The following is a 23,656-nucleotide window of genomic DNA, read 5'->3' on the forward strand; positions in this document are numbered from 1 at the left end:
GAGAAATACAGTAGATAGGGAGGGAGGGAGTAGGTAGGTAAGTAGGTAGATAGAGGGATAGAGAGAGAGAGAGAGATACAGTAGGTAGGTAGAGAGAGAGAGAAAGTAGGTAGGTAGGTAGATGTTTGCAGGTGTAATTGTCCATGTGCTGGAGAAGGAAATCACTGACAATCTGCAGCACCTAACTTTGTTTCTGCTGGCACAGCACTTGATCAATGTAATTCTCATCAATCAGTTAAAGAGCTTTCCAAAAGGAAAAAAGTTTTTGCACTCTGTAAACCTCCCAAAAACCTCCCATTTTTCATGAAAATGGGCCCGTTTTGTTTTTTTTAAAGGCATGAATAGCCTTGGGGGGGCTTGCAGAGTGCTCCTGTGGGGGTGGGGGTGGGCAAAAACTAGTAAAAATTGGCCTGTTTTCCGCAAAAATGGGTCCAGTTTTGGTTAAAAAAAAATTGCATGCATAGCCTTAGGGAGGCTTGTAAAGTGCTGGGGGCGCTGGGGGGGCAAAAACAGCCTGGTTTTTGCTCATTTCTGTCCTCTCCAGCCCCCAGAAGCTCTCTGAAAGCCTCCATAAGGCTATGCATGCAATTTTTGTATACACAGCCATTTTGGTTAGCACCCAGATTTTCAGGCTCGTTTTTGAGGAAAAAAGATGTGTCTTATACTCTGAAAAATATGGTAATTACCTTATACTACTCTATATCTTCTTTCTTTCATCCCTCAATTTTTTAAATATAATTGCCATTTACCTTAAAATATATACAATACATTTTAATTATTCCCTGCCAGCATGGATATTGCAAAAAGAACACATCCTCTTCCTTCCAGCTGGAAAATGCTACCATGTTTCCATGAAAATAAGACAGGGTCTTATTTTCTTTTGACCCCCCAAAATAAGCACTTGGCCTTATTTTTGGGGAGGTCTTATTATTTTTGAGGTGCAGGAGGCAGAAATCATGATCAGCTCATGGCTGCTGTTGTGTTGCAATATTTTTAGGGAGGTCTTATTTTTGGGAAAGGACTCGTTTTAGTGCATGCACTCTAAAGCCCAATTGGGCTTATTATTCGGGGAGGTCTTATTTTCAGGGAAACAGGGTAACACAGTAGGAAATGTGGATGGGAAAACTTAAGGAAAGAAATGTATCTTATTTTGGGGGGTTGTCAATCTCTGACCAGAGCACAGGACTATGAACTTATTTATTTTATTTGTATGAAATTCATATTTTTGCATTCAGAGCCCTTACAGCAGTGGGTATAGAGGGCCAATGGAGAATATAACATCTCCTTATGAGAAGCCATTTTTCTACTCTACTGAAGAAATGTTGGCCTTCTCCTTTTACCTCATTCAACTTAGTAAACCATGCTGGGTTTCAAAAAGCAAGGTGATTCTGCACAAAGGAGAAGTTTCTTTTTTTCTTCAAGTTCAATTTTAGAGATTTGAGGTTCTAGCCCTTCAGAAAGGGCATTTTCTAACCTAGCTGCTCCTCTTCCCATTAAGGAAAGAAAGTATGGATGTACAAGAGCTACTGGCTGTTTTTTTCTTCTTCAAGCAATATCAGGTTTTTGTTTAGGGATAACATTATTAGAAATTTGTCATTCTCTTTTTCAATGTAACTGGTACATTACACCACCCATCAAAAAATAATGCTATTTTATTTATTTTAAATATTTTAAAATAAAATATTCTATTTTCTATTTTTAATATTCTATTTTAAATATTATGCCTTTACCTTCTAAGACACGAATAAACTCTTCAATGACTTGGACCAATGATTCACCTGCCAAAGATTCTTCTAACGTACTAAGCAGGACTCTGAGTAGTTGGATAATTATATTGATCATAATAAATTCAAACCCAATAAACTGGAAGACAAATGAAAGATAATGAGGGATAAAAATGTCTGAAGTGAAAATTATAAGATAATAATAGATAACTTTAGGAACTCCTATTAGGTCAGAATGCATTCACAATTGACCAGTAGACCTTCACACCTACAGTAATTTAAGTTGGGGGAGATCTGTTAGCTAAACCCCTCAACAGGAATAGATCCCATCTGTTAAGGTTCAATAGCAAGGGAGGAATTTGCTGGAGACTTTTTATATTTTTTTTTCTCCCAGAAGCACAGACTCACTATGGACAAAGAAAGAAATAGATCTTAGCTGCCTCCACCCTGTATTTCCCAAATCACAGGAAGGGATGCAGACCTCTAAAAGTAATGAGCAACTTGATTGATTGTCATCACTCTTGATTTTATTTCGTTTATGCTCAGGGCAAATCATGCAAAGCTAGCTTCTTCTCTGAATTCACCATATTAATCATCATCTTAGATGAAATTTCCTTTGTTGATTAAGAGAAAATGTTCCTTTGTTCATACTTCCCATCCTAGAGCCTCATCCTTTCTTCAACTCTAATGTTTATTTTTATTTACTGTTAATATACTCTAAAGACTAGTTTACAAAGATAGTTTGGGTGCCAATTTTTGTTGTACATGTCATGAGACCTATATCTCTCCAGATAGGCTCATTCTGCCCTTGTGGTCCACAACAGGCAGAAAGGGGAAGGCATTGTTTTCCTTTTGCCTTGTTTCTACCATATAACCTGACCAAGGACAGGAAAAGATGTGGCAACACAAGCTAATTGAGGATCATAATTACTGAATCTCCCCAGACTATCGTGGTTGGTGGGCAGGAAGAATCTTTCTATAGGAATTGTTTCTGTGCTACTTCAAGTAAATAACTTGGCTTTGTTGTGTTCACATAGCTTATATTAATACAAGATATAATATTAAAATACAATATAGTTTGTGTCTTAACTATTACATAACGCCAAGTAATGGTGATTGTCAAATACAAGAAATATGATTATTCAGCAAAGCATGTTTAAAACAAATGTTGCTTGGCTTGATGAATGAACTTAATGTACAACAAATAGCATTTCACATGACTACTACAATCTTAGATTAAAGCTCTATGAGAATATATCTAGAAATTAATTTCTAATTGATCTTTCCTTTAACAAATAAAGTTCTATTTCTAGAAGTTTATCCTCTTATTCACCGCTTTCCCAAAATAATATCTATCCCAAAAATAAGCCCTAGCATGTTTTACATATGCTCCTAATATACGCCCTACCCCCCCCCCAAAGAAAAAGCCCTACTTAAGAGCTTGGACAGCCGGCTGGCCACTCATTCAGTCTGGTTGCTCATGGTGTCATGGCCACAAGGCAAAAGGGGATGGAGCTGCCCCACATACCCTGCACTGGCTTACCTCAGAGCCCCCACAGCCAGACCATCTAAGTCCCTACACCTGCCTTGCAGTAGCAGCACTGGCAGCCATGTGCAGCAGAAGCCCATGTGGCCACTGGCCACTTCTTTTGCTTCCTCACTGCTACAACAGAGCAGGAGGCTGAGTGGTGTGCTGCGGCTGTGGGAGCCCTGATGTAAGCGGGAGCCAGGTACATAGGGCAGCTCCACCACCCTGCCTCACCTCATGGCTGTGAGACTGGCACTTCACTCAGCCTCCTGGTCCGTTGTGGCTTTGAGCAAGCAAAAGTGTCCTATAGGCACCCAAACACTTTTTACTTGGAGAACTGACGTGGACTGGAATCTTCATTTCCTTGCAAAAGGGGCGCTTAAAAATAGAGCGGATGACTCCATTGTTAAATCCCCCATTTGCAAGGAAGCAAAGATTCCAGTCTTTGTCAAAGTCTTGGTTTGGGCGAAAAGTGTCCCGGTGGTGGTGGAAAAGAGCAGGATAAAGGCACAGCAAAAACTTTTTATGACCAGAATGAAAATTTCTGAGGTTTGTGATCTCGTGAGAGTTCAAGCACTCAGTTTCTGCAAAAGAGGATAGGTGCTTGAACTCACATAATATTACAGCACCCAGGAGCTTCCATCTCATCTCCTCTCAAGGGCACAGAAATCGCAGCACAAAGGAGATAGATCTTGTAAGGTAAGGGAGTCTGGCATGGCAGGATGGGAGGGGGAAGCATAAGATGGTGGGTTTGGGAGGCCTGTTCCATCACTAGCCCCCTCCCCCCAATGACCTTCCCCACCCTGAGATACCTCATGAGCACTTAACAAACCACACATTTGATTAACCAATGTGTGGGCAGAAAGCAGGGAGTGATGTCACTCAAGGTATGAGATTCACTCCTACAAATCCTTGAGGTACAAATGGAATAGTCAGGCTCCATTACATTTGCAACTCGAGGACTACCTGTATAGCTTCACTTGAGAAGGAGAAGAGGAGAGACTATAGTATAGTATTCTAATATGCCTATATTATCGACTACTTGGGATAATTTAAATATTAGAATTTTGCTCAGCATGCAAAATATAGCATGCATTACAGCTTAGCTTCAAAGATCAATGCCTGTTCTTTGGACTACAGATAACAGCTGATCCCCAGAATGCATTTTAGTTCAAAGATGATTTGATTGGACCAAAAGCAGCAGTGACTTCCTTGCTGAAAGCATCATGCACTGCCTTGCCTTACCATGTAAAGACATAGGAACATAACGACAATTGTGCTGATTATTCTGGTGGGGAATTTAAAGTAGGGGTCCCACTGATATAGCTTTCTCTGAAACCAGTTTTTCTTGGGATTCCTGTTGGTAGATAAAAATATAGGGGTGTTACGTAACAAAAAAAATCAGGTCATTCTCCAAAGCTGCTTTGCATGTGATAGAAGAAAATCAATTTCCTTTATTTCTCTGGATTTAAAATTCTCATTGCTATTTGGCCTAGTTCTATCAATAGAACCCTTATTGTGATGGTCTTTATCCCTCAATGGAGTTGGATTGTAGATGATGGGAATTTATGAATGATAACAAAAACAATGAACAGGATATGGGTGACCAACATGCTCTATTTTTTCCTAAACTATTTTTGCACAGTATCTCCATTTGGGAACTTCCCTCCCACCTTCCAATAAGCAAAGTCAATGGAGAAAATGGTAGGGAAGTTTGCAGGTTGCTCTGGTAAGTCACTTTCATCCTCTCCTTCCATGGGCCACTCATACATATTCACCCACACAGCAAAAGCCACCCCAGGCCTACTGCATTTGCACCACATCTTCCTTGCTTTCTGGCCTGATTTTGGTCCATTTGAGACTCACTCAACAACCTGCAATCCTCATTTAATGATGGCAATGGGAAGTGCTGGATTGTTATTGCTAAGCAATGCAATCATATGATATCATGCTTTACAACCACATGACTCAGTGATGGAAATTCCAATTCCAAATTCCAATTCCAATTCCAAGTCATTAGTTGAGGACTACCTATAAGCAGCATTTTCAAAATATTTCTCTCTTCACCAGAATGCCACCAAGAATCAAAGCTTCAAAACAACACACCACTTTGCCAGCAAGATATTGTGGGTTTTGCTGAGGATCCCAAGGGATCATAGGTTAACAGGTTTATTCTAGGGTAAGCTTTTCAGCAGTACAGCCCATATACTCACAGGTATAGCTGCATCTGATGTCTATACTCAATCAAATCAAATCTTAAACCAGAATACACTTGTTAACCATTTAGAGATCCATTAGAGATTTCAGATGCTTTTCAGCTAATGTTATCATTTTATGGAATATGAGCCTAGCTATTGCTCTATCGGCAGAAGGATTTTGCTCATATTGGTATTAGCCAATTACCTGACACTGGAAAAATAAGAAAAAAGAATTATCAGAATACATTAAAGCAAAAATGTCTCCAAGGATAAAATGATCCTCACCCAAGCACAGGTTTTCTCAGCAATTGCTGGACATACTGCGACTGGTATTCTTCCATAAGAGAATCTTTGTCCTGTATTGTAAATAAAACATCTTTACACATATTCCCAGGAATTACAAACAATGTGTGAGAGAGGGGGGGAGAGACAGAGACAAAGACAGAAACGGAGAGACAGAGAGCACTTTTAGGGATTAAAAAACCCAAATTAGATACATAATATTAACCCAGGTTTATTTCTGCTAATGCATATAAATGACAAAGAGAATGGGTAGACCCACTGCAGATAATGCAATGTGCCTGGTTGAATTGTTTATTCAGAACATATCAAGCCACTTTATGTATCCTATTTTTCAGACTATAAGACGCACTGGTGTATAAGATGCACCACGATTTTGAAGAGGTAAGTAAGAAAAAAAAGTTTTTGTCCTCCCTGGCCCCCAGGAGCACTCTGCAGGCTTCAGCAGGGCTGGGATAAGGCAAAAACACCCCTGTTTTTCACCAAAACGGGGAAATTTTCCCTTCCCCCAGTCCTGCTGAAGCCTGCAAAGTGCTTCTGGGGGGTGGGGGAAGGCAAAAACACCCCTTTTGTGAAAAACGGCCCATTTTTCACCCATTTTTCACAAAAATGGGATGCAGGGCAGGGCTTCAGGAGGCCAAAAATGGCTGTATTCAGTGGGGGGGGGGAAGATGCATCTTATACTCCCAAAAATACAGTCTTATGCTTTTAACTCATATCTCAGGAAATTCATGGAAGTACAGAAGACCTTAAAGCCACAAAAGCAAAAATGGCAGCAACAGAAATCAAGGACACAATGAGCAGAGCTTATTTTAAGAACCCACAGGCTTCTGAGTGTGATTATAAGATCTAATAAAAATATTAGAATGGATGTTTAGCCTGGATTATAACTGTGAGGCCATGCAATAATTTCTGCTAACATCTTTTCTGTTGCTACCATCTGTATTATGGAAGGTTTAATATCAAAAAAGAATAAAGTCATATAAATGTTGCCTGTTTATTCAGGGCATTGTTGAAAGAATGCAGAAGGTGAACATTTTGGAGGAGGAGAGGAGAGGAGATGGGAAAAGGGAGGGGAGAGGAGGAGAGGAGAGAATTTGCCATGTATGATCAGACCACAAGGAATTTGCCTTCAGTGCATAAGCTCACAGTCTATAATAGGTCATAGATCAACAACAATAATTTATAATAGGTCATAGATCATAAATCATAATGATTAATCATAAGTTACAAACAACAATTGATAAATCATAATAAAACAATAGGAGAAGATAGTAGGAAAGATGAGAAGATGAGAAAAGATGAGAAATGAGACAGTGCTGTGGAAATTAAATATTCAGCAGAGTGATGGCACGGTGGGGTGGGGGAAAGGATACAACTATCTTTATATCGGGTTGTATAGTGGTGTCCTGAGGGGAAAAGTTGAAATAGATTATGTCCAAGATGGGAGGGGTCTAATATTTTTTCAGCCCTGTTTCTAGTTTGTGCAGTATACAGATCCTCAATGGAAGACAGGTTGATGGTGATTGTTTTTTCTGCAGTCCTAACGATCCATTGAAATCTGTACCTGTACTGTTTGGTTGCTGTGCCAAACCGGACAATTACTGAGGTACAAATGGCAGACTCAATAATTCTCCTGTGGAACTCTATCAACAGATCCCTAGGCAATCAGAGCTTTCTAAGTTGACGCAGGAAGAACATTCTTTATTGTGCCTTTTTAATGATGGTTCTAATGTTAGGTGTCCATTTCAAATCCTTGGAGATAATAGAAACTAGAAACTTGAAGGTCTCTACTATTGATAGAATGTTGCCTAATATTGTATGAGATGGTCGAATAGGAGAGCTTCTTCTAAAAACTAATACCTGTATCATCTCTACAGTTTGTTACAGCTGCACCACAGGACCAGTTAATTTACCTCTTGTCTGTATGCAGACTCATAAGTCTCAAATGAGACCAATGACTTGTAGATGATAGAGCCACCGGTCTGTGGTCAACCTCCAGAATTTTCCAGCCCACATGAGAAACACTATAAGGCTCAGAAAACTGTCAAGAATTGGGGAGTATGGTTAAATCTTAGAAGACATGAGAATACCTGACTATGGAAATCAGTTATTAAGTCTTCCAAAAATGTGGAAATTTTTGACCCAATTTGATATGTTACCATTTTTATGCTTCCAATGCTGATTTTAGGCAGGGCAATTTTTAGTTATTTTCATTTTATTTTACTGTGATTGTAGATCATCACAACTGTACTTCTCTAGGCAGTTAATAAACCTAAATAAATCCAGAAAACCATAATAACAGTCATTAAAAACAGTGAAACTAGCAGATAGCAGGTGACGCATCATCTCCATTTCCAAAGTCTTGTAGAAGCAACCATCTTTTAACTAATTTAAATGGCCAAAATAGTAAAAAAGGGATATGATTGCCAGACATGTTCTTGTTTCTTAAATCAGTGAGTCTGGTTTAATATTCAGCTTATTTCACAATTCTTTTTCTAGATTTGTCTTTGGTATTCAATTGCATTTAAAGAACTTTCATCTCATTGGAGTTCAATCAAATAATCTAAATAAAGTTATTAAAAGAGAGGACTTCAGTGCTGCTATAAATACTCACATTTTGGTTCTGTACAGATGAATTTCTCACTGCTCTCACAAAAATACAAAGGAAACGTCCTAGCAGAAGGAACAGGAACAGCACGGATGGCCACATCAGAATTGGGTCACTGTACGTTCCAAAATGCTATGCATGGAAAGCAAAATTACCCACAAAGTTGCAGATGAGCCACTCTTCTTCCTTCCCTGTGTACATTCAACTTAAGTTATGCAGTAAATTAATTGTAGTGAATGCTGAAGCTTGTCTTGAGGTTCATACCAGAAATCTTGGGTCTTTAGAGGAAAGACTTTATTCAGTCGCAAAGACCAAGTTTGTTCTAATCTTGTGGTCTAATGGGAAAGATCTTGCCAGTCAGCATATAATAGCAAGATGATGGACTACTGATCTGTCTTCATGTAAACTCAACTATGGAGAACAAATTTACATGCTGGAAGAGTATATTGCAGCTTTGTCAAATCTGGAATCCTCAAGATTTGTTAGATTAAAAACTCCCATATCTTTCAGCCAGCATAAGTGAAGACATGTTATTGGTAGACATGGGAAATTGCAATCCAACTCATGTAGATCCAAGATTGGATCCAGGGAAGGCAAGGATAGGTACATGAACAACTGTACACATTTCAGAGACATTGCTCACTAATACTTCACTAATAGCCAATGGTTGTTTGGTATCAGGAATTCAGTCAGCATTTATGACCTCATTCATTCAGTGAATCCAGTCAAAAACTCACCTGTAGGGAGAAATTTCATGACTTTCCATGACTTCTTCAATGTTATTGCCTCCCTCAGTATACTGAACCCATGTACTTTTTGTTTGAGCACTTGCTCCTTATGCATAAAGGCTTATGGTCCTGGGGGACTTCAACCTGCCTACGCTTGGTGAACGCTCTGATGGGGCGCAGGAGTTCATAGCTTCCATGACAGCCATGGACTTGACCCAAGTAATCCGGGGTTCAACTCACTCAGCGGGTCACACACTTGGCCTCGTATTCCTTTCGGAGCAGTGGAGGCGTGATCTAGAGTTGAGGGGTATTAAGGTCTTGCCCTTGTCATGGTCTGATCACTTCCTATTGAGGCTTGACTTTCGGAAGCCAATCCCCCACTGTAGGGAGGAGGAACCGACTGAATCCATGTACTTTTTGTTTGAGCACTTGCTCCTTATTCATAAAAAGCACAATAGATTTTCTATAGGCCTAACCTTAGCTCACACCACTTTTTCTTTTTTTGCACGGTGCTCAGGGTTTTTTTTTCCAGCAGCAAACCAGTAACCTGCTAAACTTACATTAGATTGATGGACTGAACATCTTAAGTCAGGGGTGTCAAACTCAAGGCCTGTGGACTAGATACAGCCCATGGGGTGCTTAGATTTGGCTAGAGGGCCTGCCTTGGAAATAGTGAAAAACTGGCCCTCGGTGCCTCTGACAGCGAAAACAAGGCTCAGAAGGACCACACATGGTTCACCCAGGCTCCATTTTCAACTGCAACAGCCTCCTGGAGCCCTCTGCCAGTGAAAACTAAGCCCCGTTGAAAACGGAGCCTCAATGAATGACCTCGAGCTGGCCACACTCCATCCCCCAGCCCTTCCCAAGGTCAAACACTACTCAGATGTAGTCCTAAATGAAATTGAGTTTGGCATCCCTGCCTTAAGTGAACCTCCAATTGCCATAATAAAACAGTAATAATTGTCAAAAATAAATACATACAGCTTCATCACCGGGGCAGTCTAAAATGTCGAAGATCGTGGCAACTGCCCTGTAAAATACAAGAAGTTATTAGTTTCATAACTTGGCAGCCAAAGTTATAGAATAGATACATATGGTACATATTTTTACTACTTGTTAAACTAAATCTCTGATGCACCATAGTCAAATCAGATCCAACCTCAACATCATACATCACTTTCATACTGTTTCTTTGATTTCTATATTATTGGTGAAATCTGATTAGAAAATTTCAGGAGTTAACCGCTAATACAATTGGAAAGTTTTGTATGGAAAAGGACATTATTGCATGAAAACAGATCTTCACTGGCAATGGTAAAGTTAAAGGCAATCCATACCCCTTTCTTGACAGGCATGGTGGTTCAGCTGCTTAAAAGACACCAAAGAAGATCTATACCCTAGCACCATGTGACAAAATGAGCTCCCGTCACTTGCGTCAGCTTCTGCCAACCTAGCAGTTCGAACACATGTAAATGCAAGTAGATGAATAGGCACCACTTTGATGGGAAGATAACAGCACTCCATATTTCACTGGATGCTCTGCACTGTGGCATGATGTCATGCTGACCATATGACCATGATAATCTTCTTCAGACAGTGCTGTCTCAATAGCCTGGAAACAAAGATGAATGCTCTCCCCTAAAAATCAACTAACGACTAGCAGAGTAAAATCTTCAGGGAACTCTTTACTATTTTTTTTTATCTTAGAAGCTAGTGTTTCCAATGCAACTTTCATCTCTTAATCCTCACCATTAGATCTCGCTACCTTTTCAGCAATGTAGAAAATAGGGAGATGGTGGAAGAGTTACAATAGTTTATTGCTTTGATTTTTCCCGTGTTCTTAGAAATTTTTTTTTTAGTACATTCCATCCAATATGCTAACTTATTTACTGATATCTGGATATTTGTGTTATAATTATATGATTTGCATATGATCACTACATCTATCTTGATTTTCTTATTGGCAGTATATGTTTGCTATGAACTTAATTTCCCTTTGACTTCTGTACTTCTGTATTTTCACTGATCATCCCAACTGTTTCTATTCTTTGACACCAGGGATACTATGAGCCAGCTGCTTGAGCAGGGTCCACAGTATTGTCTGGGATGCTATACATTCTCTTCATTACTTATTTTCCTTGTTCTGGAAGGTATTCATGTATACCTGGAAGGTATGTATTCAAAAGACAGCAGTATATGTATGTGTATATGTATACATGTGTGTATGTGTATGCATGTGTCTAAATATCTACATGTATATAGCACATGTGTGTGTTATGTATGTGTGTGGGTAGATATATACTTTCGAGAGAAGGCAACAAAATTTCATTTTTAATGTGTGCCAGTGTGCTTATAGTAAAAAATGACAACAAAGGTTATCTTATCTTATCTTATCATCTTATCTTATCTAAAATTAAAGTTGTTAAGACCCCTTGCCTTAATAACTCTTGGCAGTATGAAAAAATTCTCCCTCTCTCTCTCTCTCTCTCACACACACACACTTGCTAAACACATATATTTGCTAAACACACACACAAAACAAATTAACTACAAGGACAATTGCCTTGATTATCAAGATGTCATTCTTCCTGCATATAGGTTCATACTTTTTGAACAGTTTATTTATATATTTTCACATTACATACATAAATGCTTAGTGAACAGCACATTGGGTGGATCAATTTATTTTAATACAATAATACTCTTCCCATTCCTAATTTCTACTTCTATTATCCAACCATTTATAAAGCAAGTCCCATGTTCAAAAATACTCTGTATCTTCTTTTTCTTTTACTTTTAATGTCAATCTATCCATTTCTGGATAATTAATTAATTTTAAAAAATTAATTACATCATCATCTTCTGTGGATGTTTCATTTTTCCAGTATTGTGCATATACAATTCTTGCTGCTAAGACATGTAATATTATATCTAGATTCATACTTTCCAAATATTATACCTAGCAAGAATATTTCTGGATTTTAATAAGTTCATACTTAAATGTTGTGATAGTGACATGACAGCATAATTTTATAGCCAAGTCTTCTAACAACTGCAATCAGGGTTGTAGGTAGAGAATTATGACTATATGTTTATGTATCAGAAGCAGAGTAATAGTAAAGACTTGCTTGAATGCAGAAATTGGAAAGTACTTACACTATATATGCAAGAAAACTCAAATGAAAGACTCAAACTTTGAGAAACTGACTACAAAGTTCTAAATTCAGGCTGCAGGAGTTGGGGTAAATAGGAAAAAAGCCCATACCAATGTTGCCATTTGATCTATAACACAGCCAAGCCAGAAGAAAATGAATTTGACTACCTAAGGACATCCTAATCACATAGGACTAGCCCCATATATTTCATGCATTAAAAATATTTAAGATGTTAGGAGATGGTTAGCATATTTGATTAGGAAGAAACAGAAATCTCGCACTATATTGAAAATACATTATAAAGGGAAGGAAGTGTATCAACAGGATGAGATTCATAAGGCCTTTCCTGAATTTTTTATAGGATTGTACACGAATAATACAAAGTTTAGATATAGATAGATACCTGGACAAAGAAAAAATACCCATAGTTAAACACGAGCAGAGGGAAAAATTGAATCAATCAATAACTTCGGGGGAAATTATCCAAGTAATTAAACAGCTAAAGGCAGGGAAAGCACCGGGTACAGATGGCTTGACAGTGGCTCATTACAAAAATTTACAATTAGAAATGGTAGAACCCCTTAAGGAATTATTTAATAAGATCCAAATGGAAGGGAAGGTACCCCCATCTTGGAAGACAGCCTTCATATCCCTGATACCTAAAGAAGATCAAGATCTTAGTCAACGAAATTATGACTAAGAATAGCAGCAGTGAAAATGAATGTTTTGCCTAAGTTTTTATTTCTTTTTCAAATGATACCAATACTTTAAAAAGATGCAAATTTGCTAGAATGGCAGAAGGGCATTAACAAATTTGTTTGGGCAGGGAAGAAGCCGAGAATAAAACTAAAAATAATGCAAGATGTACATGAGAGAGGAGGTTTGAAATTGCCAAACTTAAAACTACATTATGAAGCAGTAATTTTATCAGAAATCAGTGACTGGATTAATTTAACAGATGATAGAATACTTAATATCGAAGGGCATGATTTGGTATATGGTTGGCATGCTTACTTGCTATATGACAAAAAGGTGGATAAGAATTTTAAAAGACATATTTTAAGGAATGCTCTACTGCGGGTCTGGAAAAAATATCAAAACAGTACAAAAACAGGATGTAACTACATACAGACAGCTTCTCACCCTAGAAAGAGGTGTATTACAATTGAAATCCTTGAGTGCATTAAAAGAGGAAAAGGTAATTCAAACATGGTTTCAGTATGGGCAATTACAGGCCAGATGGAAAAAAGATAAAAAAATTGGCTTTGTGCAAAATGAGGACAATTTACTAAAACAAATTAGGGATCATAGTCAAATGCATATAAAGAGACTATATAATGTATTAATAGAAATGGTTTCGGAAACAGAATTAGTTAAAGATTGCATGATAAAGTGGGCACAAAATTTTGAAGAACCAATAATGTTGTATACATGGGAAAAGATATGGGTAAGAAATGTAAAATTCACGCAAGCACAAAATCTGAGGGAGAACTTTTATAAGATGTTTTATAGATGGCATTTAGATCCTAAAAAACTGGCTTGCATGTATCTGAACTTAACCTAAATGGTGGAGATGTGATTGTGTTGATGCTACATATTACCATATATGGTGGACTTGTAAAAAGGTTAAAGTATTTTGGATAAAAATATGGTGGATTATGCAAAATGTTCTTTAAAAAAGGATAAAGTTTACCCCTCAGTTATTCCTGTTAGGTATAATAACTGACTGTACAGTTATAGAGACTGACTTGATTCTGCATTTAATAACAGCAGCAAGACTGTTGGTGGCGCAATACTGGAAGAAGGAAAATTTGCCTACTATTCAAGAATGGACATTAAAAGTAACAAACCTAGCAGAGATGGCTAAAATATCAGCATATCTCAAGGATCACTCAAATAAGAGATATAAACTGGAGTGGAGAAGATGGATTGAATATATTCAAAATAAATATGAGACTAAGAAATTCCAGATAGTTTATGACTGAAGAAACAAGGAATGATATAATCGGTTTAGAGTTAACCTAGCAAAGAGGAGTTAAAGCTCAAATGAAAGATGATACTAACTTTCTTTAAGTTTATTTTAGAATATCTTTGTTAAAGATTTATACCCTGTATTGGTTCTGGGAAGTGGGGGGGGGAGGTTGAGGGGGCTCAGGTGGGGAGGGCAGGGCAGGTAAACATTTGTAAAAGTTTTTTTCTCTAAAATTTTCAATAAAAAAAATATTTAAGATATTTTCCGCAACTATTGGTTTTGCCACCCCCAATGCCCCACTCCCCACTCATTCTGTTTAATAGCAAATTACTCATTTGACCACAACTAGAGGATCTATTCCTTCCTTCCTTCCTTCCATCCTTCAATACATATATACATACGTACATGCATCCCTCTATCTTCCTCCCTCTTCCTGGCAACTGTGTGGACAATTCCATGCAGTTTTCTTGGCAATATTTTCAGAAGTGATTTACTATAATACTGTAGCATTGAACTAGAATCAATTACCCAATATCACCCTACTGGCTCCATGCCTAAAGAAGACTAGAACTTACGGGTTCATTTTTTCTAGCCCAATATTTTTATTCACCACACCAAACTGGCTCTCCTTTTCCTGAGAGTACTTATTGTTAAGTACATATTGTTACTATTGCAATAAATTAAGTGCTGATTGTTTTGCCCCTCAAATTTAAGGCTGATTTAATATGTAGTGATTCCTTATCTTTAAGAGCAAAGAGGAAAAAATGGTAGGTTGGATTACTGGAAACTTAGCACCTCTAAGGGATTATTTTATATCATCCCCCACCATCAATCTTTAGTTCATAACCCAAAAGCCTTTTGCCCTTTCCTGATTCTCCAGAAAAGGGCTGTTTGATTGTCAAGTTTCAGAGCAGGGAAAGTAAAATGTAGATCTGGAGGTACTAATAGTACCTAAAATAAAATATTAAGGATTCTAGCTTTATAGCAAACAAGAAATCAGAAGAGAGGTTCCACCTATTCCAATTATTTTGCTGAGACCAAAAAAAAGCTTATACATATTTAGGTTTGTAAACTCAGAACAACTCTGGAATTCACATCAAATTCTGAGATTCAGAATTGTTTATTTTAAGGTTTCCTTCCTCTTCTGATTTGTAACTTTTAGAAATTTAGTTATTGGATTTTAAAAACAACTAACCTATGGTTTAGTATCTCTGCTTCACAGTCTATTGTGATTATTTCTGGAAGTTTATTGTGATTATTTCTGGAAGTTATGATCTGGAAGAATGTCCACAGTTCTACTCGCCTGAAAATCATTTCTAGATAATATTTTTAGTATGAAATCACTTTATTGTAATGTCCCCTGTTATACCAAGAATTGGTTCCCACATCTTTTCTGAGAGTCACTCTCATTCATGAGTCTTGTTAAAATTCTGCTTACCAAGCTGCTGTGTAAAGAAATCCCAAGATTGCTCCTACAACTTCATGTTTTGTTAAAAGACAAACAAAGAAAGGGTATGAGGAGATGCCCACTTCAAAAGCTGTGAGGAGGATCCAAAATACTGCAGAAGAAAGGGCATAAATATATATTTATTCTATTGTTCAGCAGTGAATGATTGGTAAACCTGTTATGACAGCCATTGACCAACCAATATGAAAGAACAAAGAACATGGAATTGACAACAGTAATTAGGCAACATGTATTGTTATTAGCTCTTTAAACTTTGCTGAATTTTATGGACTAAAAAACCATTTTTGCATCACTTAGAAAAATGATATATTTTTGTCAAAAAGAAATATTTTAAATAAAAGAAATCTCAGTGCACTTTGAGAATTTTGTTTGTGAATGAGAGTATGATCAAAAAGGGTAACCTTAACTGATAAGTAAATGTTTTTAACCAGATAAAGTTCTCCAGTAATTCCAGCTTTCTGAACGAGTACCATGTTTGGCACAGTCAACAACTTGAAAAATATGACATAGAAATCTGTATCACAGGCTATCTAAAATGGCTGTGTTAGTTATATGGTTTCAACTGGACATGAGCTTTTAGCTACAAATAACTTTAAGGTTGTAAGTATAAATTATGCATCATTCATGAAAGGATAGGATTTTACAGCTGAGGCTGAGCTTAAGGTATTCTGAATTACTTAATCCAAATGAGCACGCCATCTTCTCATAGTTTGAAAAACCACTCTAAATATTTAAAAGTTTTAACTTATTCTATGATATACACATTTAGCTGACATGTTTCATGTTTTGGGAACATTGAAAAATTGGAACAAATTATCTTGAATACTCTAAATAATTGAATATTTCTCACTGTTACCTATCTGTCTCCTGGTGGTATTTTTGAATGTTTGGATATTCCTCAATGTTTATTTTCTGTTTTCTTTCTTTTTAATAATTTGCACATTATTTTGTGACATTGGGGGTGGGAGTCCTAATAAAATTACCAGCCTCCTGTGGCGTGATCATTTAGATTTTATTGATGGTGATCTATACTATCATGAGACTATAGTATATTGCACAATGAGTTGGGACTCATAAACATATGCAATGGACAAGTAACACTTAGATTCATATACACCAAACCATAATATGGTTTAGCTATGGCTTGACATGATGCATAAATCTAGCCAGGATACCTATAAGTCACAGCTTAACATTATATGTGAACTAGCTCAATAGACTTCTTCAGGAAAGCATGGTTAAAAACATTATCCTTATGAGTGAGTGCAATTCTCTGCTCCAAATGTACCTGAAAATGCTAGTGTATAGGCAGACAATGCAGATAAGTATCCACAAGGAGAATAAAATTATATCTTGCTTCTTTCTGCTAAACTCCTTGATCATTTTTATAGGGTTCTAATATATGTGGACTATTAGAGAATTCCTTAGAACACCATAGACGGACAAGAAAACCAGCAAAAGTATCAGCAAAAAAATCAATTTAGAGTTCTCATTCAAGGTGCAAATGACCAGGCTCAAATTATCAAACTTCAGACACATTATGCAAACACCTAGCTCCATAGAGAAGGCTCTGATGCTGGGAAAGGTAGAAGGAAAGAGAATAAGAGGACAATCACTAGCAAAGATCCGTCATAATGGCGATGAGTGCACAGGTGGGAAACTTGAAAGATCAGGCTAGAGACAGATCATCCTAGAGAAGACCTATCTGTCTTGGAGTAAAAAATGACTCGAGGGGACATAATCAATCTATCTATGGACATAACCATATAGCCACCATGAAACACATTTAATTGACAAGAGTCTTTTTCTATTTTTAATATCATTATCACCTATTAGGCTTTAAAACTGAAAGTCAGGAGAGAGGAAACATTGTGTTGGAAGGAAGAATTTGAAGAAAGAAAGTGAAGAAGAAGTAAATTATCCATTCCACTATTTGTTGGTATTTTCCTATCAAGAACTCTCTAACCCACTCCAATTATAAGTTATTTGCTTATACCTATGGTTTGACACGTTGCAGATGTTAGGGCCTTATCTTCAGTCCCAAATAAGAATGCATGATCCTAGAAACATATTTAATGTCATAGCGTTACAAGGAGGAAGGCTTTAAATGGCTGTGTATTTATCCTGGGGACGCCTTGCCTACTCTTACCATCTCTAATGCTGACACTGAAGCTATTTGCCACTGCCTTCATAACTTGTCTTCTTGAAGATCATATTTGGTTCTAAAGTCTAGCCTTCACTGCACTCCTGAATAAACTAATTGTCTGCAATCTGCAATTGTTTGCAAGATAACCTTAGACTGAAAAATAGCTAAACAGAAAAATGGGAGAATACAAAGAGACAGAGTTTCTCTACTATTCTCTTATCACTTGTTAATCATGAGTTTTACCTTTAGCCAATTCAGGAAGTCCCTCTGGAAAGAAGTCTTTATCAAATAGAAACATGACTTTATCAGCAGTAGCACCAAATGCAAATGCCAAAGACCATCGGTTGTTGATTGAGCTGTGAAACTCCATTGGGCTGTAAAAATAATGAAAAAAATTCTTTTAAGACATTGAGACCCTTTCCAAAAAAAAAGATGTTGAGACACTAGAAAAAGTGCAGAGAAGAGCAACCAGGATGATTAGGGGACTGGCGACTAAAACACATGAAGAATGGTTACAGGAATTGGGCATGGCTAGTCTAGTGAAGAGAAGGACTAGGTAGACATGATAGCAGTGTTCCAATATTTGAGAGGCTGCAACAGAGAGGAGAGGGTCAACCTGTTTTCCAAGGCACCTGAAGGCCGGACAAGGAATAATGGATGGAAACTGATCAAGGAGAGATTCAATCTAGAAATAAGCAGGAATTTTCTGACAGTGAGAACAGGCAACCAACTTTCCTTCAGAAGTTGTGGGAGCTTCATCACTGGAGGCTTTCAAGAAGAGACTGGATTGCCATTTGCCAGAAATGGTGTAGGGTCTCCTGCATGGGGGGGGGGGTTGGACTAGATGACCTACTACTGCAATGCGCTCTACATGGGGCAGCCCTTGAAGAGCATTCAGAGACTTCAACTTGTCCAGAATGCAGCCGCACAAGCGATTGTGGGTGTACCTCGATACACCCACGTTACACCTATCCTCCGCGAGCTGCACTGGCTTCCAATCGGTCTCCGGATACGCTTCAAGGTGCTAGTTATTACTTATAAAGCCCTTCATGGTATTGGACCTGGGTACTTGAGAGACCGCCTGCTGCCAATTACCTTCCAAAGACCCATTAGATCGCACAGGGTCGGCCTCCTCCGGGTTCCATCCACCAGCCAATGCCATCTGGCTACAACCCCGGGGAGGGCCTTCTCTGTTGCAGCTCTGGCCCTTTGGAACGAACTCCCCACGGAGATTCGGACCCTCACCTCTCTCCTGGCTTTCCGAAAAGCCGTTAAAACCTGGCTGTGTCGGCAGGCCTGGGGTTGATGAGTTCCCTTCCCCTCTTGACAGGTGTGGTTGTTGGTCGTTTTAAATGTCTATCTTGTATTTGTATGTGCCCCTTCCCGTTTGAGTTGTTCGCCGCCCTGAGTCCCTTTAGGGAATAGGGCAGCATATAAATAAAATCAAACTTCAAACTTCAAACTACAAGGTCCATTCCAACTCGGTTAATCTGTTGAATCTGTTAAACTATAGAGTTAAATAGTTTCCAGTCAATCTTGAACTAATGGAGAATTACACTGGCTTGAAATTACTAATCCCAATAAAGGAAAATATTTGTAGTTCAGAGTTGAAATGAGTTCTTGGTGCTCTCGGATGATAGTGGTACTGATGATGTTACTTTATTTGCATAATGAAACATCTGCAAGAAAATAACCAAACTCAGAGAGTGCCAAGGACACAGAATTACTAATCCTTTATCTTAGCATTGCCTTCCATCCAAGTTAAAGGAAGTCAAAATTTAACAGTTTTTAGGCAACTTGAAGCTCTCCTTGAATGGTGCAGGTATAAGGAAGAAAAGAGTTCTTAAACATTTGTACAGCAATAAAAAGTGGAGTTTATCTTACATCTGATGAACTGGTGATAAGTAAAGGCAAGGTCATAGGGACACTGCAGGAAAAAAATGAGACTCCCTGTCACATGTTTGTGATGTAGTTAGATGCAAAGCAAAGTGTACTATGCCTCTCTAGATGTGCTTGATTACAGTTCCAGTGATGGCTTCCCATCTGATTAGGGTTGATATGAGTCAGATAGAGGTCACAATTGCCTTAGAAAGTGTTTTTCCTTTACCTGCTTCCAATGCCATGCTAAATAAATAAATGCCTGCTTTGGAATAATTAAATGTGGTTTTCATCACAAAATATAAATATGCAAGAGATATTTGACTGAATCACTTTATGTTTTAAGTCAAGGGCCTAAAGGACAGCTTTAGGAAACTTCAATTTCTTGCAGTTTGGGGCTACAAGTCCCCAAACTTGTATGTCACAGACTGCAACTCAGAAATGGCCAGCATGTATTGTCCAACTCACAGCAGTAACCCACAACGTCTTGGACATTTGGGATATCTGTCATCAAACCAGAATCTTTTTGTTCTCTTTTCAAGACATGCCAGAATCAAAATGATGACAACCTGCAGGAACAGGGGAAAAAAAGATTAATATTATGAAGAAGAACTATGATGAACCATAATGATACTAAATCTTCAGTATAGAAGATATTAAGGTGCCCAGCAATTCCAAGCTTGATACATGTTTTATCAGCCAATACAAATCAAAAGTATTTTAGAATTCTGAGCAAGCACTCATCCTTCAAATCTCCTTCCAGATCCACCGAGTAGAATAAGTTTTACTTTGCCTAGTGCCATGATAATTTATCAATTATCATTTCTCTCCTGCTACAGGGTAGGAGAGCTCTGCTTTTCACATCTGTAAACACAAGCACCCATATGTTCCTTTGTAAGTTCGTTCTTGGGACAGTGAACATGTAGATAAATGTAAGCTTTGCCTTGACCTAAAGGCAGCCATCTTCAATCCAAACATGAGAGCCAGTTTGGTCTAGTGGTTAAGGCACCAGACTAGGAAGCAGGAGACCATTGAGCCCCTGATGTAGCCATGAAAGCTAGCTGGTTGATATTGGGCCAGCCCCTTTCTCTTAGCCCAATCCACCTCATAAGAGTTATTGTTGTTGTGGGAAAAATAAGAGGAAGAAGTGGATATGTTCACCATCTTGGTACAATGGTTAGAATACAGTACTGCAGACTACTTCTGCTGACTGTCAGCTGCCAGTTCGAATTTCACCAGGCTCAAGGTTGACTCAGCCTTCCATCCTTCTGAGGTTGATAAAAGAAGGGCCAGATTGTTGGGGGCAATATGCTGACTCTGCAAACCACTTGGAGAGGGTTGTAAAGCACTGTAAAGTGCCTATATAAGTCTAAGTGCTATTGGTATTCCTATCTTTGTAAACATAATAATGGTGGGATATAATAAATAAATAAATAGATAGATAGATAGATAGATAGATAGATAGATAGATAGATAGATAGATAGATAGATAGATAGATAGGCATACATTAAACAATTGCTCCACTCTGCAGCTAGAACTTTTTTTGCTGAGAATAATAGCAGTTGCATCTGGATTACGCATCCAGAGTCTGTCGGCTTTGGAAATGCTTTCTCTAATAAATCTAAGGGTGCACTCATCAATCAGGACAATCTAAGCATCCAATGGCTGTTAGATTATTGGTCTACTTACTGATGGAATAAGCGAAAAATGTAGATAAGTAGATGTTTCAACTGAATGTTTACAAGTATCATTTCCATCCAAATGGTTCCTGTTAAAGACACATGATGAAAAATACAAAATTTGTATCTGTACATTTTATTTTTAAAACTGCAAACTGACATTCATACACAAGGGATTCCAGTTATTAATTTACATTTGTTTTCACTTTATTTACATGAAGCAGATTTATAATAACAATAACATTAAAGGACAAAAGCGTAAGAACTATTCAGCCACTGACCAAAAGGGCATGCAGCTTTCATTAATTCAAGCACTGAAACATGTTTCATGTTAAGAGCCAAATTCTCCCAAAAACCAGAATCAGGGCCTACTCAAAGGATCTGAAAGGATGACCATATCCAAATAGATCAAAGTACCAGTTTGATTCCTAACCTTCCCAAACAAAATGCAAAAAAAGAAAAAGAAATAGGATTCCACTATAATTTTCACATGATTTTTTTTCTTCAAATTACGAGAAACCAAAATATAATAATGCCATTGGAAAGAGAGAAAAAATACTTGTTTCTCATATTGTGCCAAGTCTTGGATTTATTTTTACTGTAGTTTATTGAAAAGTCACATGCCACACTCAGCCATAAACCATGATTTCTAAAGTCTATGGTTGGGATATATTTTATTGCATAGCTAAGCTATAAACCCAGACATTTATAAACCCATGACCTAATTAATGAAACAAACCAGGGGTGGGTTTCAGCCGGTTCGCACCAGTATTGGTGGTTGGTGAAATTTAGCATACGTTCCCGTACCACTTCTTCCGGAGGCCCAGTACCAGAACGCTCCCTCCCCTAACCCCATGCTCACTCCCCCTGCCCATCTGGTCACTACTCACTCGCTCACTCACTCGCCCTGCCCGTCCACACTATGCTTGCCCTGCCCACCCGCTTCCTTTGGCCCCCCCAGCCGAGGCTCTGAGACTGCAGGTGGCCTGGGAGGTGGGGTGGAATGCTGCCCATCTGTCTGCCCCCTCTAGAAGCAACCAGGCAGGCCCTGGGACAGTCAGCAGCCCACACACCACTGCCATGTGACCGCTCTGGGGGTGCAGCACCTGCCCGGATCTGGCTGCAGTCAGCAACAGGACACAAAGGACAGGCCATCCAGCAGAGTGTTCTGAAGTTGGTGAGTTGGCAGGGAGGTTGCATGGGGCTGGAGGCAGCATGGAGGCAGGACATCACAGCCACCCTGGGTGCCTGCAACGGGACATGGCAGCAGCTAGGCGGCTGCTCCTTTGTGCCCGTTGCCAGCAGCAGTTGGCTTTCTCCTGCCAATCCTTCCTCTCCAGGAGTCCGGGAGGGCGCTGGGTCAGTCAGCAACCCATGTGCCACCACCATGTGATGCTCTGGGGTACAGCGAGGAAGGATCACTAGGAAAATGCCAACTGCAGCTGGGAGTGTCCCAAGGTCAGTGGGGTAGCGGGGAGATTGTGCGGGACTGGACTGGAGGCGACAGGAAGGCAGAGGTCGAAGCTATACCCCCGTACCAGTGAAAAAAAGAATATTCTGCCATCCTGGAACTGTGCTGCGGGGTAAGGAAAGCAGGTCTTGGGAGAGACCTTCCGTCCCCTCCAGAGAGCCCATGTCGAAAGAGAGGAGGCGGGCTGGTTTGAATGTGGGCGAGCAGGCAGTTTAGTGGCCAGCCTTCTTTGCTAGTTCAGGTGGGTGGAGAAAGGAGGCATGCAATAGCCAAGGGTGAAGGTGCTCCCCTTCACCCTTGGTGACAGGGGTGCTTTATCACAAGCCTCCTTTCTTTCTCTGCCTGCCTGAATGAGCAAAGAAAGTGCTGGCCCCAAACCACCTGCTCGTCCGCATTCAAACCAGCCCACCCCCTTTTCTCTCCCAGCATGGGTTCTCTGGCGGGGGAGGGAAAGTTCTTTCCAAAGACTGGCTTTTTTCCGGCATGGCGGCGATGGCAAGAAGTGGCTGTCAGTGAAGCTCTAAGCAATGGCTAGAGTCCCGCCACTGCACCGGATTCAGCAAAAGCGGCTCCAGCAACAGCAGGATTGTTGCCATTGCATGCCTCCTTTCTTTCTCCACCCGCCTGAGCAAAGAAGGCAGGTCACTAAACTGCCCGCTCGCCTTCATTCAAACCAGCCTTCCCCCTCCTGTCTTTTGGCAAGGGCTCTCTGGAGGGGGAGGGAAAGTCCCTCCCAAGACCTCGCTTGTCTTGGTGGCATCCCAGAAATAGCAGCTGAGAGAGGAAAGGGTGTTGGT

The 23,656-nt window shown here is 39.1% G+C and overlaps 1 protein-coding gene across 3 annotated transcripts in view; it reads right to left on the reverse strand.

The window, feature by feature from the left end:
* Window positions 1–23,656, reverse strand: part of LOC148045506 (stimulated by retinoic acid gene 6 protein-like) — a 49,963-nt gene that overhangs the window by 12,048 nt on the left and 14,259 nt on the right. For all 3 annotated transcript variants that reach the window (XM_087716327.1, XM_087716325.1, XM_087716326.1), the window contains exons 2-10: window positions 21,399–21,477; window positions 20,177–20,277; window positions 18,074–18,204; window positions 15,655–15,775; window positions 10,071–10,119; window positions 8,368–8,493; window positions 5,736–5,806; window positions 4,498–4,609; window positions 1,731–1,863 (exon numbers count right to left, since the gene is read on the reverse strand). In XM_087716327.1, the coding sequence (XP_087572453.1) occupies window positions 1,731–1,863; window positions 4,498–4,609; window positions 5,736–5,806; window positions 8,368–8,493; window positions 10,071–10,119; window positions 15,655–15,775; window positions 18,074–18,204; window positions 20,177–20,277; window positions 21,399–21,477 (923 nt within the window). The remainder of the gene's footprint in view (window positions 1–1,730; window positions 1,864–4,497; window positions 4,610–5,735; window positions 5,807–8,367; window positions 8,494–10,070; window positions 10,120–15,654; window positions 15,776–18,073; window positions 18,205–20,176; window positions 20,278–21,398; window positions 21,478–23,656) is intronic.

The sequence above is a fragment of the Thamnophis sirtalis genome, unplaced genomic scaffold (assembly GCF_051295495.1).
Source record: "Thamnophis sirtalis isolate CommonGarterSnake01/CBP01778 unplaced genomic scaffold, rThaSir2_p1.2 scaffold_5, whole genome shotgun sequence".
Lineage (NCBI taxonomy): Eukaryota > Metazoa > Chordata > Lepidosauria > Squamata > Natricidae > Thamnophis > Thamnophis sirtalis.